Here is a 15,832-nt window from a genome sequence, read left to right as displayed (position 1 = left end):
ATTATTATTGTTAGATTAATTATTATTATGTGTTAATCTCTAGTAGATTTGAACCCAAGACCTCTCCGATGAGAGGCTCACAATTTACTGATGTGTTGTAGGCTCTTGCCTTAATTTATTAAATTTTAATCTCATGCAGGCATTATGCAATTTTGAAACTCTTAATAAATTAATATATTTTCACTTTTTAGTTTATTTTCAAACGTTTAATTGATAAAATATTTATTAACTTAAATAATAATAATATTTAACATTTATTTAAAAATGAACTGTAAATATATTATTATTAAATAAAACAAATATTATCATGTTTTAAAATTAAACTTGTAACTTTTACCTTTAAATTTAATTCTTTTCATTTAATTAATTTCCAAATTAATTAAATATAATTAAATATTAAAATATCATAATAATTCTCTATTAAATTAAATCATTAATTTAATTATTTAATTTGACTTAATTAATAGAAAAACCACCAAAGACTTATAAAACAAAATACGAAAACCCAACATAGAAAAATACATACAAGATCAAATTAAAGGGTTATAATCACGAATTAACATCATCTGACACATTCAGGACGTAAAAAACTCAGATACTTGTCCTAAATTTCTACGACCAATGGCTTAAAGGTTTAGAATTTGGACTTAAGCATTTTTCTCCCCTCTCTTACCATTGAGATAATGTGATAGGGTATGCTCATCCTGGCAATTCAGTGAAGTCAATACTCGGTACCTACAATCTGCATAAAATCCACACATGTACAAACACAATATTCTAAGCTAAATAGACAATGGCAAGAAGTGGTGCATCGTGTAGATCTTGACTAGTAGGTGACTACAACTCCCTTCCTTAACCACATCAAAAATCCCATACATAAAGAAAACATACACACACACACCATACACATTCAATATGGGGTAAGTATCCATAAGAAATCACATGATAATCCATCTAACTAATCATCATCAATTATTGAAAATACTGTAATAATCATCATGCATACATGAAGTATAAAGTACCACGTAATCTCATCATAAATCACTAAATCTAAAACAACATTTGATAATCTCAAAATAATGCTACTAATCATCAAGCATAAAACTAGCCTAAAAGAGTTTAGTAATGATAACAGAAATGAAAACTAGGGGTAGGAACCACTGTGTGTGTGTGCACATATCAGAGAGAGAGAGAGAGAGAGAGAGAGAGAGAGAGAGAGAGAGAGAGAGAGAGAGAGATGCTTATTGTAGTCATTTATATTTAAGATCGGGTTACAAGATATGATTTGTATAATTGATTATATATATTTTTTAATTTGAAAAATTGATTACATCATTTGGTTTGGTTTCTGTATTTTAGATTTTTCTTTAATTATTTTAAAATATAATTATTATTTTACAAAAAAAATATCACATCTCCCCAAATGAAATGTTGTGTCCATATGATAGGTTTTAATCATTTATTACATTATATGAGTTAATTAATAAGACAAAAACTATATATGTGTCATTTAATAATATAAGTACATTAATCTATTAAAAAGTTTCAAAAAATTAAACATTGGTCCAAGTAAATTAATTATGTAGGAAAACACTAAAGCTAAAGTGAATTTCACCAATACAATTTTTCTTTTAAGACATATGTAACTTAAAATTTATATGTAAAAAGATAGATGTACATGAGTTAGAGATAAGGGGGAGAGAGTGAGAGAAGGGGGCTAGGATAAGTAAAAGTGAATAAATGTGTGTGTGTGTGTGCGCGCGCGCATGTGTGTGTGTGTGTGTGTGTGTGTGTGTGTGTGTGTGTGTGTGTGTGTGTGTGTGTGTGTTAGAGAGAGAGAGAGAGAGAGAGAGAGAGAGAGAGAGAGAGAGAGAGAGAGAGAGTAGTAGAAGTATATAAATGGATAAGGGGGAGGATGGAGACAAGAAATGCGAGAAATGGAGACAATAGTTATCACAGAGATATGTGAGAGAGTGATAGATATGAGGTAGAGATAATGGTAAATGTAGGGCAAGAGATGTCGATAACAACAAGGATGGTGAATGAAAGAGGGTATTTAGATGGATAAAGATGGTTGAGTGTGAGTGAGTAAGAGATATGAAGTAGAGATATATGGTAATTAGTGGGAAGATATGGTGAGAGGTGGAGGGAGAAAATAAGGCATACAAGGAAGAGATGAAGCCATAAGTAAAATAGAAGAGGGAGAGAGTTGGGATAAAAAGAGACGGAGGTAGGGAATTGATTACAAGGGGAACATGTGTATAAAAATTAAAGAAGTAGGAGAGGATGAGAGAACTAAGTTAATGATAGGAGAGAAAAGAATTTGAGAGAGTGAGGGGGGGGAGGTTAATTATTAGGGAGACATATGTGAGAGAGTTGGAAAAGGGGTAGGATGAGAGGCTTTAGTTATTGATATGAGTAAACATGAATCCATGGAGAGATGATAATTAGGAGGAAGAGATGGCTCAAGAGGGGAGAAATTAAGAAGAGAGAGAAAAGGGGAAGTGAGAGAGTGATTAGATATATAAAATGGAGGTTAATTAATACTCATTATATATATATATATATATATATATATATATATATATATAATGAGAGAGAGAGGGGGGGGGGGGGGGGGGGGGGGGGGCAATAAATAAGGTAGAGAGAGAAAGATATTAATTAAGGCATGGAATAAAAGAGATGGTTATGAGGGAGGCAGAGAGATAAATTTGTATGTATTATATAATCTTCACATGAAGTAAAATCCACAATGAAATTATAGCCTTAAAAAACCCTAACACAAAGTGTGGTATACTAGTTATTAAATGTTAACCCAAATTGAATCATTGCCTTAAACCTAATAGTATACTAAACTAGAGTGAGCTCTAAACACAAGTATGAATCAAATGGAACAATGACCTTAACACTAAAGCAAAATAAACACTAATTATAAACCTAATTAAACTCAAACTTATAATTAAAAAATTGAGCTATAACCATATACCAAATGATAGTGTAACCTTAAAATAAGATCAAACCATTTCCATAAACCTATTTGAATAATAAATCATCCACTAAACCAAATTGAACACCAACCCTAACACTAATTGAATAATAACTAAATTGAACACTAATCCTAACCTAATTGAATACTAAACTATATTGAAACTTAAAACATACATTAAAATAATATTTGAATCTAAAACCTTTAGTGTGATTTTATATGTAATCCTTGCCCCACCTCATGCTACTAGCTATATATAATATATAGAGAAAGTTTAGAAATATTAAGGCTTTAATTTGCATTAAAAAGAATTTCACATATAAAAATTAAAGTCTTGATATTTCTCGCTTTCTCTATGTATTATATATTATATATTATATAGCTAGTAATATAATGTTTAACAAAAAAAATTATGTAAGTGATTTTTCTTATCACTTCCCTTCCATATCATAGAGCGCCTCATCACAACTTAACAACTCATTTGGAGGCTTTGTAAATGAATTTGGACTTAGGTAAATTTTGGAGAATAAATTGTGTAGTTTTGTATAATCTTCAAATAGTTCTTAATCTTATTTTGAATTAATTTAATCAGTTATATCTAAGATCTAAAATTTATAATTTTGTATAATCTTCAAGTACTTCTTAATGATATTTTAAATTAATTTAATTAATTATATTAAAGAGATAGGATTTGTTTGACAATTTTTTTATAGTCCTTTTTTTTTATGAGTAAATTAAAATTACATTTTTTTTCATTTCTTTTTTGATAGATACCATTGTGTTGTAGGTTATTGCCTACATTTTTTTCATTTCTTATTAGTTTTTTTTTTTTTTTTTCAAAAGGTGCGCCGGGTAAACTTTTTAACGTGACCGGTAGCACTGGCGCGACACGCCCACCGGTACCACGGGGACGGGGGAGACTAGAACCCGTGACCAACCCCCTGCAACAGGGAAGATTTAGCCAACCGAGCTAGATAGAAAAAATAATTTTATCAAAAATAAAATTAAATTAAACTTGTCATTTTTTAAAATTATAAATTACAAAGCCATTTTATTTTTTTAAAGAGTCGAATAAATTATTGTTTAATCATTTTAAATTTACATAAATCACAACAACATAATTATAAGTTTACTATATACTTATAAATTTTAAAATAAGATAAATATTATTATAATTATATAATTTTTATTCATAGATTAGAATCATAATTATAATTTTTAATGTTATATTTAAATAATTTAAGTAATATTTTATTTGTAGAGTTAAAACTAAGCTAGCATAAAAATCAAAATTAAGATTATTAATCATTATTTTTTAATTTAAAATAATAATAAGAAAATATTGATAAATATTTTAATCTATTGTAGTTAACAATTTTAAATTTAATATTTTTTCAAATCTCTCTTTCTAAATGGACACACATCATATTTCTCACAACAAAAATAGGTGACTAAAATTTAGGGCTTTAGTTATGAGATTGTCTAATGAGTGCAAGGAAGACATTATTAATTGATATAAATAAGAGCCTATGTTTATTAATTGATATTAATAAGAGCCTATGTTTGTGCTAAGGTTCCAATGGACTAGACAAATATTCACATACTAGAGTGTGATTTATTTAGTAATAGTTCTATCAACTAAAACCTTTACTTAGTTAATAGTACTATTAACTCAAATCATAATTATTCATGGAACTTAATTCTTTTTGTATAATAGGTCACTCTTCCTAATTTCTTTTAGGATGATCTTAAGAAAAATGTAAAAGCATTTACAATTAAATCTAATTTGTATAAAATAAAATAAATATAAGAGAGAGTTTTAAAGACCCACAAATTTTCCTATTTCTATAGGTTTCATTATTAGTACTTTCACTTTAAAAAACTAATAGAATCTTTAATAAATATTCCAATCCATTGTTGATGATCATGATTTATCTTTTACCGATCACTTTTAACAAGAATTATATACACTAATTTGAACACCAAGATTGTCAAATTGAAGCTGTCAATTAGAACCTTGAGAATTGTAATATTTTGTATGAGTAAAACAAAGAAAACATACCACATGATTCCTTTTATTAAGTGGTCTCGTAATATACATGATACTCCCCTACCTTGATGCTTTTAAGTTCTTTCAAACATAGAAAACCTATCAAACCCTTTGTCACAGGGCTGGATTTTAGCGTATGCCCAGGTTAAGCCTTCTCCCTTAGAATCTCCAACCATGTGTGACATTGGCGATCCCTACTTCTGACTGACCATATGGTCTTAGCCGTTTTCGTTCACCCATACTACGCCTCCCCTTAACTTCATCAAGTGCCCACACACCTGATTGCCTAAACATACACTCCTGCAAAATAGAAGCGCATGCCGAACCACCCTTACTCTGGTTCTCTTCCTTTGTTGCTCCACGCACGCATCCTCGAGTTACAAGCTCTACCCCTGTTCAACCTCCACGTTGAACCCCTACTTAGCTCTTGTGATATCTTCGCCTTGATGTCCCCCATAAGACCACCATACTCGAATACTGGCCATATGCGATCTCAACTCCCCGAGTCTCTTGACCACCCCTAATCCTCCTTGATCACCACAACGCCACTCTTGGAATACACAGTACTACCACAACTCCCCTTGTTCAACTCTATCGACTCTTGAGCCCAATACTGCACCACTGCAACTCTGCATTGAGAACCAGTATGACTCCCTTGTTGAACACCACATCCACACTAGCTGACTTAGATCCCATGAGTCCTCCCTAGCTCAATATGCATACTTCCAAAGTATACTCGACACCTCCACAACACCTCTCTGAACCTCCTAGCTCAATACACATACTTCCAAAGTATACTCAACACCTCCTCAACACCTCTCTAAACTTCTTGGCTCAATACGCATATTCCAGAGTATACTTGAAACCTCCATGACACCTCTCTAAACTTCCTAGAGTCCTCCAATCCAATCTTGCATGTTACCTTAACATGACTATGTCTCCATGACATTCCACCTCTTGTTGGTCTCCCTAGCTCCCCATTGAACCCTAAAGCCCAACCCTTGTTCCCCATGGAACTGTTGGCTGCCTTAGCCAAACTCTGAATCCAAACACTGAGCCCCGACTGCTTTGACACCATGTTTATGTCTACATGCCCTTATTGGTGAACACTTCTCATGCACTCGGTGCACTTGAACCAACCCCTTCATGCATCCAGGCAATCTCGTACCTAGTCCACGGATCCCTTTGCAACATAAGACCTACTTGAGTTCTACACCCTAGCTCCATGATCCACCCAATCCAATTGGAAGTTGTACTCTACTTCCAACTCGGCTACCACTCCATAGCTTCACCTCTGAACCACTTCACTCGTTTCAATCATGCATCACAAGCCATTGTTCCTAGCCATCCATCATGACTCACTTCCTTGAGCCATGCCCAACAACTACCTCTTCGGATACTTGATACAGATCTACCTCATGACTCGAGTCACCATGAGCCTAACCTAGAACACTACATCCCGTTTGCCATACTGGACCACCACGGCATTTGAGATCCCACCTCAACTCAAAGCCACTCAACCAAGCACCTTGGATGTGCACTCGGTGCCACACCCAACCAATACCACACCACTTAGATATCTAGCTCCACAACACATCCCCCACACAACTAACCATAAGCCCCCAATGCTCCTACTTGGACAAACCACTTTGCCTCCTACCATAGGACCAAGTACTCCCCTTCCCTAGCTTTCAAACTTCAAACCACCACCAGGTAGGCACCCAACATTGGCTCAGCTACTCTGCTTCACTAAGTTAGGGACTCTTGTTGTCTCACCAAACCTCACCACGTTACAATACAACGGAGCTAATCTTCTTCGCTCCTAACAACTATGTGTCACCTCTATCTCATCCGGAGACTAGAGGGAAGGACTACTCTTCTTTGTCCCTCTTGAGGGAGGTTGACTCTCCAAGTCACCCATTATGCACACTGACACTTACCCTTCGCGGTTACACCTCAGCTCGGCTCCACGCCTCGCCTACACTGCAACTATGCTAGAGGGAACATCCCGTAGCACAGCCCCAGGATTGCACCTCAGCTCGGTTCCACACCGTGCCTACACCACAACTATGTTGGAGGGAACATCTTGCAACATAGCCTCAAAGCATACACCTTGGATCATGTCTAGGACAAGATCCTACGCCACAACTATGCCTACCCAACACACGAAATAGCCCATCTTGCTCCTCAACTCGGCCCATGCCTTGCCTACACCACATCTATGTGCACCTAGCTTTGCCCCACAGGGCCATTGCCTTTGAGTTTCATCTTGTGAATCAACAACCCCTTACACCCTTTTGCACATTAGAGAGAATTTATTAGATTTCCGATTTAAATATTTTTAGAACAAAAATCACATCAAACAACAAATACATTAGCACATAATACAGTGCAATGTTTCACTAATGTTTTTTTAAATATAAATCTCAGGAGAAAATGTCCAAAACTGTATGATTATTATGCACAAACACACCTTTAACACTCGTAATGTTGACGAGAATTTGTGGCAATGAAAAGCTTCTCTCATCTAAAGATGGCCGATTGGAACTGGCCAACATTACCAATGCATTTCTGCTAAACTGGCACATATATAAGATGTAAACGCTTCTGCTTTCAGCGCTCCCAATACGTTATCTTGACGCATCATTTCTAAACCGGTTGCTCAATGCATCATTACCGAGTAAAAGCGGTTCTAATCAATCTGGGGGAGAAAAGGCGGAATTAGCAGAAAAGTCTGTGTGCACTGGTGGGCGATGGACAATAAATAAATTCCTCCGTCCTTAGCACGAACTTCTAGAAGAAAAGGCTAAGAAAACAAGGGAAATCGAGATTCGGCGGTTTGGGGTTAGGTTTTAATGGCTGTTTCAGGATGGAATGCGCCCTATATTAAATGACAGATCTGCAAGAACAAATCAAATCAAATCACACGGAGAGAAATACAGAGACTTGAGGCGATTTGAAGAAAAAGATGGAGAAGGGAAAGAGAAGCACAAGCTATGGTGATTTGGGGATAGACATAGCCGGGAGCTTCTTCAAGTCGATAGAGGGCGTTGGTCCCCTTTCACCCAGCGAGCGAAACGCTAAGATCACAGTCGTCGGCGTCGGAAATGTAGGAATGGCCATCGCCCAAACCATTCTCACACAGGAACTTACAAACGAGCTGGTATTGATAGACATACAGGCGGAAAAGCTAAGAGGGGAAATGCTGGATCTGCAACACGCCGCTGCCTTTCTTCCTCGCACAAAGATCGTGGCAGATACGGACTATGCCGTTTCCTCTGGATCGGACCTCTGTATTATCACAGCAGGGGCTCGGCAGCGGGACGGGGAGTCCAGGCTCGCACTTGTTGAGCGCAATCTCCACCTGTTCAAAAGCATTGTGCCTCAGATCGTAAAATACAGCCCTAATTCCATCCTCCTGGTTGTGTCGAATCCGGTGGATGTTTTGACCTATATTACCTGGAAGCTTTCCGGATTTCCGTCGAATAGAGTGATTGGGAGCGGTACAAATCTGGATTCGTCGCGCTTTCGCTTCATGATCGCGGATCATTTAGATGTGAACGCGCAGGATGTGCAGGCGTACATGATCGGCGAGCACGGCGATAGTTCTGTTGCGCTTTGGTCGTCCATTAGTGTCGGAGGGATGCCCGTACTGAGTTTTCTGGACAAGAATCAGATTCCCTATGAGAAGCACCATCTGGAGGCCATTCATCATACTGTTGTTAACAGCGCGTATGAGGTGATTAAGCTGAAGGGTTATACTTCTTGGGCTATCGGCTACTCCGCGGCTAACTTGGCCAAGAGTTTGCTCCGCAACCAGAGAAGGATCCACCCTGTTTCTGTCCTGGCGAAGGGGTTTCATGGAATCGAAGAAGAGGTTTTCCTGAGCCTGCCTGCGCAGTTGGGAAGAGGAGGTGTGCTCGGCGTTGTTAATTTACATTTGACGGAGGAGGAGAGCCATCGTCTCAAGAAATCCGCCCGGGCTATTCTCGATGTTCAACAGCGCCTTTCCATCTGACTCTGTTCTTTTTTGCTTTGTTATAGTTCATGTGTTTTTTAAAGCCCCTGCATACAGACAGGGTTTAACAATCCTGTTATATAGTTAACCCTAAGCTTATTTTTGGCAGAATAGTTGCGGAAGATTCGACAGTAGCCCCTTTCGTCGTACATTTTGGCCGTAACCCTTTAGTGAACTTTTGCTACAGGATTAATCTAAACCATACAGATCTATGTATATGTTGTTTTCTTGTCAAGTCCGGGATGCAAGGTGTTTAGTAAACGAAATTGTGGTCAAAATGCATATTTTGATAACCAATTTCATTTTGGGATTGTTTTTATATGTTTACTGACTATTTGTGGCGGCAGCAATGGATGTAAATTTGGTTTCCTGAAAACAACATTTTACCGATATATAAAATTTCCCCCTATTTTAAATTTAGACTGCCATCAACCTCCTCCATTGGCTCGATCATTGTTTTGCACTGTATAAGGATTGGTCTTAGTTTCTGAAACAACCTTGTTACTGAAATTTACTACCGGCAAACTCACTATAGAAGACCGACTTTCAATTGCTACCAGCTGTAAAAGTTAGATACCGACTTTCAATTTACTGCACCTGGTTTCACAGTTAATTACTGATTTTCATTTTGTTTCCAGCACTTTTACAGCTAAACACCGGCTTAAATTGAGTTAGAAGAAATGATTTTTGTTGCATTGTCGAAACGTGTAGTAGGACTTTGTCTGTTTTTTCTGGCTAGAAATATACATGGTGGATCTACAGATAAATTACGGAGATTTCAATACACTTCTGAAGTGGTGGATCTACGGATATGTCATTTCACCTTTCGGAGCTCAATACTCAATCTGAAAGAAGGAAGGTTTAGGTATAGTAAATGCGAAGAGATTTACACATTTAAAATGGCGACCTAAGTTTAACTCGCTTCAGATTTCAACACTAGACTTACTGAACTCACGTAGCTGCAGAGTTCAATACGAAATTTAAAGAGAAGAAAAATTAAGTTTTATAAACTAATTGAGATTTTAACCTAAAAGACATTGTCTAAAATAAATTGATTAAGATTTGTCATAATTGTTTTTGTTCCTTCGATATTAGTTCTCCACGTCAAATTTACACTTTGAAATATGTCTAATTTTTACTTGCTATATTTTACAATTTCAATATATTTTTATTTAATTTGATATTAGTTCAGTTTGCTCAAGGTTCAGTGTTCAAATTAGTGAGGAGGAATATCACGTTTGTATATTTGTTGGCAATTAGATTTAAAGGCATGTCTGATGTTGACTTGCTATATTTTGTAATATGAAGATATAAATTTAATTTATCTTTAACAAATATTTACCTGAATATCTTAGATATTTAATTATTTTTTATTAAGCTAAAATCAAGTTTTCAAGGAGCCTGAACTCTTTATAGAGAACTTACATATAATATTCAATAAATGTCATCAGCCTGGAATAGACCCAGAAACATGTGATAAACAAAAAGAAGAAATCATAAGAGACCCAACTTGCCTCTAGCAAAATGCCAATGTAACATCATCACCATAAACAAAACATAGAACTAGACAAAGGACTAGCCCCAATTTTTCAGAGTCTCTACAACCTCATCTTCGAGCAGGTTCATTTTATGAGTCACATTCTTTAGTTCCACAATTTCCTAATTTAAGTTGGCACTATTCTTCTTTGTGCTAGTTGTCACCCTAGTCTTCCTACTCAGATGCAAGTTATCCTCAATACCAATCTTGTTCTCTTGGTCAAATCCATGACAACCCTTTCCTGGAGCATGTTCTATTCTAGCAAGTACAACATTCATATTGTTAGTTGAAGATATCACCACTTCTTTCTCATGGTAGAATCATATTTGTTGACCCTTTAATTTAGCTCCTCAATTTATTTTTTATCCTAAATCTTTATGGTATTTTCAATGGCCTCAACATTCTTGGAAAGATAGTTAGTTATCACCTTTTCAGTCTCAGTCCAAAGAGTGCACCTAGAGATATCACTAGTATTCTTATTGGCACTATTAAAATGGGTCGCAATGGTAACATTGTATACCTTCGACGAATTTTCCTCCTTAGACTACATCTCTTCAAACTTCGATGAAAGGGCTCGGTGCTTAAGATGCAAGCTTTTGATCTCGTGGAAAGCTCATCTTATCACTAAAGAAGTAGATAGAGCTAATTTCGGTCTTCTGCAAGACACCAAACACCTCCTCCATCTTTGTTGCAAAGTCATGGAAACTTAAATCCACAGAGGTCAAGCAAGAGATCTCCATATTATCCTAAGCGGGCAGGGATTTCTTAGAGTCAATAAGGGGTTCACGCTTTGGGGAACTATCGTAGTCAACAAGAACCAAGACTCTATCTTTACCTTTCTCTAGAGACTTAACATGTCCATAAGGAGGACTCTTAACCTTACTAGTAGCAGAAGGGATGGACTTAGTCTTGGTAGAAGGGGAGGGGACAACAACATCCTTGGTAGAGCCCTTACCCTTTATTGACATCGTGGGCTCCTTCCTAGAAACAGTTTTGGGTTTTTTGGTGGGGGAAGAGGGCTGTCATCTTCATCATCTTCAATTTCTTTGTCATCTTCCTTCAAGCTCTCATTGTCCTCTTCATCTACAGAAATAGTGGGAGCTCTAGAAGGGGTAGCAAAAGCCCTATCCCTAAAATGCTCAAAGATGAACAAAATAAGCTCTTGGTGCAAGATAGGGTTCTTGCTAGGGTTTTCTTTATGATCAATAATACTTGCATTAAGAAAAGATAACAAATAAACATGAAAGGAAATGTGACACTTGTTGTTTGAAATGGTTTAACATTGCTAGATGATAGTCATACACTTTGGTGAACCTCTCATCTAGGGTAAAGTATTTCATGATGGCTTCAAAAGATCCCTCTAAATCTCGTTTACTTGCTCAAGCAAGAAGTATGAATGATTGCCCTTCACCAATTTCTTGTTTTCCCGCTTACACTTAGGGAGCTTCTTAGTGGTTTCCTCAAATTATTTTGTGTCCTAGTAAAACATTATTCCCTTCAATGACAATTAGTAACCTCAGCCACAAGACCTTCATTAACAACCACAGGCTTGTTGAAATGGTTGAGTTTATCATTATCTCACTCCTACAAGAAAAATCTCGTGACCTTATTGAAATTGCAGAGTTTCTCTTAGCAGAGTGTAACACCGCCTTTTCTTAGATGCTACCATATCACATTGTTCTTCCAGACATCACAAGTCACAAGCTCAATCCTTTGTCTCTCACCATCCATATGCACAAGCACATAGTAGGGTTCAACAAACTCATTTGCAAAGCATTGCCCTTAAAAAAAAAAAAAAGATAGATGACAACACAACAAAAGACCAACAAACCCAAAATAGGCATAAAGCCACCTAGAAAGTATAGGGATGGACAAATCTATTAATGATATCCCCATCTTTCGAACAATCACCCCACTTGGTAATAATTCTACAATTAATGTGTCAACTTCATGATTAATTGGCAACTTTCCATGTTTACCACATGTTCAAACAAAACAAAGGAGCTTTTTAACATCAATATCTAAATTGTAGTCTTCATATTCTTAGATCTAATCTCTAGGTTAGCAAGACAACCGTCCACACCTTTGCTCTCCCTATAAGGATGAGCATTGTGACAATTTTCAAAGGTTTGAGATATGAAAATTGGGAACTTTATAATATTGGCAATGGTTTATAAAGCCCTATTATCTCCCCCCTTCAAATATTAGATTATGTTGTTGGAGTCTCCTTCTATCTAGACATTTTTGCTATTAGAATAAAATGTTAATTTAATTTAATTTATTAAATTACCTTTACTCCTTTCTTAAAATTTCACTATATACACCTTGCATTTCCATTTAATAATTAATTAGTAATTATTAAATGTCATTTACCTTTTAGGGTTTCCCTTTTAGGTTTTCAATCTCCTTCTATAAGGATTGATCTTTTGTAATTATCTCTTATCTTTTCAGTTTGATAATATAGTTCTCATATTTTCAAAGCAAAACCCTTGCTTCTTCTTTGCTTTTTCTTCTCTATGACAGGTTCTTGCATGCATGTGTTCTTCGGGTTTTATGGATTTGTATTGCATATTGTTCAATCCTACATGGTATCAAAGCTTTAGATCTTCATGTCCTTGTTCTATTTATGAGAGGTTTGGCTTGGCTTTCAAATCTGTGTTTTTTTCTTTCATACGGTTTCATTTTTAAAAATTGTTTTGTATTGAATCTGGAGGGTCACTAATTTTTGGGGCACTTTGAGCCCAAATGGACATCACCATTGAGCTCAGAGCACCCAAAAAATCGTATTTCATATATATAATAATTGTTCAATTTGGATACATTGAAATTTGAGGGAAAAGTTATTGTTCCCAAATTGAGCACATTTCTTGAGGCAACAATTTTGTGATTTTTGGTCTAGAAATCAAGATTTTTTGCACGAAAATCGAGATTTTTGGTGCAAAAATAAAAAATTTGTATGCAAACCAAAGCAATTTCGTACAGTAATAAAATTGTTTTTACACAAATCCTGAGATAATTTTTGGTACTAGTGGGCACACTTTTCGTGCATTCTGACACAAATCTTGAGGTAGTGATTTTTTTTGCTTCTCTAGCGCTTTTTGACCTACCTACAATTTTTTGGCCATAACTTGCTCATCTGAACTTCATTTTTCGTAGACAAGATATCGTCGGAAAGCTAGTTCCAAGATTGTTCCAATGGTGCAGTTTATTTGGACTTTTAATGCTATTTGATTTCCTATTTATGTAGTCAAATTCAGAGGTTTTATTTTGTACTCTAGGAGACATTTTTAGACTTTCTATTTTTCCAAATTCTGCTCCAAGCACATTCCATTCAATTTTTTAATTTTTTAATTTTTTAATTTTGGTGATATCTTTGTTGTTTCAGGTCTAAAAATTGGTTTTGTTTCTTCAAATGACTTTTCATGGGTTGTACTATCTATTGTATCAACCTTATGTCTCTTTTGATCTTTGTTGACATCCTTTTGTAGTATTTTTGCAAACGCACTAAGATAAAGTTTCACTCTATTGCATTTTGGGATCTTGCACATCTTTGTGTTTTGTTGTACTCACACTATATTATAAAGTGCCTTGGGGGGCTTCATGTTGGTCATGTTTGTCATTTTCCTTTGTTAAGTGAGTGTTCCTTCCATGACATTAGCCTCATGATGTGTCAATGACATGTTCCTTTATAGGCATTTGTACTTCTTTTACACTCTTGATGTTCCTAGTTCTTCTTTCTGTATGAAATATTGCATTCAGTTTCAGTGTTTATGTCTTACTTCTTAGCATTATAGGGGGTTATGTTGGTTCTATTACTTTCTTGGTTTGATGGAGTGAGCTATGTATTCAGTATTTGATCCTATGTATTAGGGGATTGCAATGGTTGGATACCCACCTATGCATTTAAGTGAGATTGATCATTTACCATATAGACATTCTTTCATTCTTATTTTTGGAGGCCATGAAGATACCTTTCATCTTCGATTGAAAAACTCTTCAGACTTAGTCTTCTCTATCTAGTCATATTCTATATAGTGGAGATTCTTTAGATCAATAGTTTGACAATGTTTGTAGCTTCATGCTTTAGTGGTGTTCTTCATGATCATCCTTTTGTTCCTATCTTCTGAAACATTTTATTTCCATCTCTTTTTGAAATAGGGCTTTTCCCATGTGGTTTTCTCTATTTCTCCTCTTTTAAAAAATTTGATTGTGCTTGGGTACCTCATTAGGCCTTGTTTCTTAGGACCCAAATTTACTTTATGTAGTAGTTTCTAAGTTTTTGCCTATTCCTTAAGTTTATCCTAAGGGGGGGTGTTAGAGTAATTAGATATTTTCTAATTAACTCTACTTTGCTTAAGCTAAACTTTAGGCATCTAATAATTAATTCTTTTATTAATTATTATGATGCAACCTAGGTTAGACCTTTTTAGGGTTTTGATCTCCTTTATAAGGACGATCTCTCTTTGTAATTATTGATTCATTCACTTTTAATTATAGCAATTTCCTTTTTGCTCATCAAGAATGTCTCATCTATGGATTTAGCAATTCCAACCTCTATGAGTTTTGCTTCTATCTTTTTGTGACAGGTGTTTGCATGTAGGTGATTCTTGGGAGCTGTGGGGTTGAGATTTAATTAACTTTTACTTTCTCCTTTGAGCATTAGCTAGGACTTCCAACTACACCTTACATACATGGGTTTCATCATCCTTGTCCATTGCCTTTGTTTCCTTCATATTGGAACCACATTGGTATGTTTATCAACACAGAAGTTCTACCATTCTAGGGCTTTCAAGGGGGCTTTCATTGTACTTATGGTCTTGAGATATTTCATTTGTGCATCTTTTTTTATCATTTTTTAGAGTAAGGTTTTTTCCTAGTTTCTCTATTTCATAGAGATTTGATTGTGATTGGGTACCTCATCAAACCTTATTGTCGGGACCCAAGTTTTCTTTTAACATTGTAGTTTTCTTGCATTACTTGTAGCTACATTATTGCTCATCTTAAGGGGGTTGTTAGAGTAAAAGGTTAATTTCATTTCATTTATTAAATTAACTTTACTACCTTCTTAAGATTTCACTTTATGCTCCTTGCATTTTCATTTAATAATTAATTAGTAATTATTAAATGTCATTTACCTTTTAGGTTTTTGTTCTCCTTCTATAAGGATTGATCTTTACCAATTATCTCTTATATTTTCAATCTAATAATATAGTTCTCATATTTTCAGAGAAAACCCCTTGC

General features: G+C 35.4%; 1 protein-coding gene across 1 annotated transcript; it reads left to right on the top strand.

The window, feature by feature from the left end:
- The first annotated feature begins 7,618 nt into the window (after positions 1-7,618).
- Positions 7,619-9,474, top strand: LOC149568487 (L-lactate dehydrogenase B-like). The gene has a single exon (XM_089821402.1). It carries the CDS (start codon positions 8,005-8,007, stop codon positions 9,052-9,054), a length of 1,050 nt encoding a protein of 349 aa, XP_089677528.1. The 5' UTR covers positions 7,619-8,004; the 3' UTR covers positions 9,055-9,474.
- The last annotated feature ends 6,358 nt before the right edge of the window (positions 9,475-15,832 follow it).

This window comes from Cupressus sempervirens, chromosome 3, assembly GCF_028749045.1.
Source record: "Cupressus sempervirens isolate cs-2001-9-10 chromosome 3, ASM2874904v1, whole genome shotgun sequence".
NCBI lineage: Eukaryota > Viridiplantae > Streptophyta > Pinopsida > Cupressales > Cupressaceae > Cupressus > Cupressus sempervirens.
Note: the sequence above shows the minus strand (reverse complement) of the source record. Positions and strands in the feature narration are given on the sequence as shown.

Bases quoted from the DNA above. Each gene is read 5' to 3' on its own strand.
- LOC149568487 (XM_089821402.1), top strand. From the start codon at position 8,005: ATGGAGAAGGGAAAGAGAAGCACAAGCTATGGTGATTTGGGGATAGAC.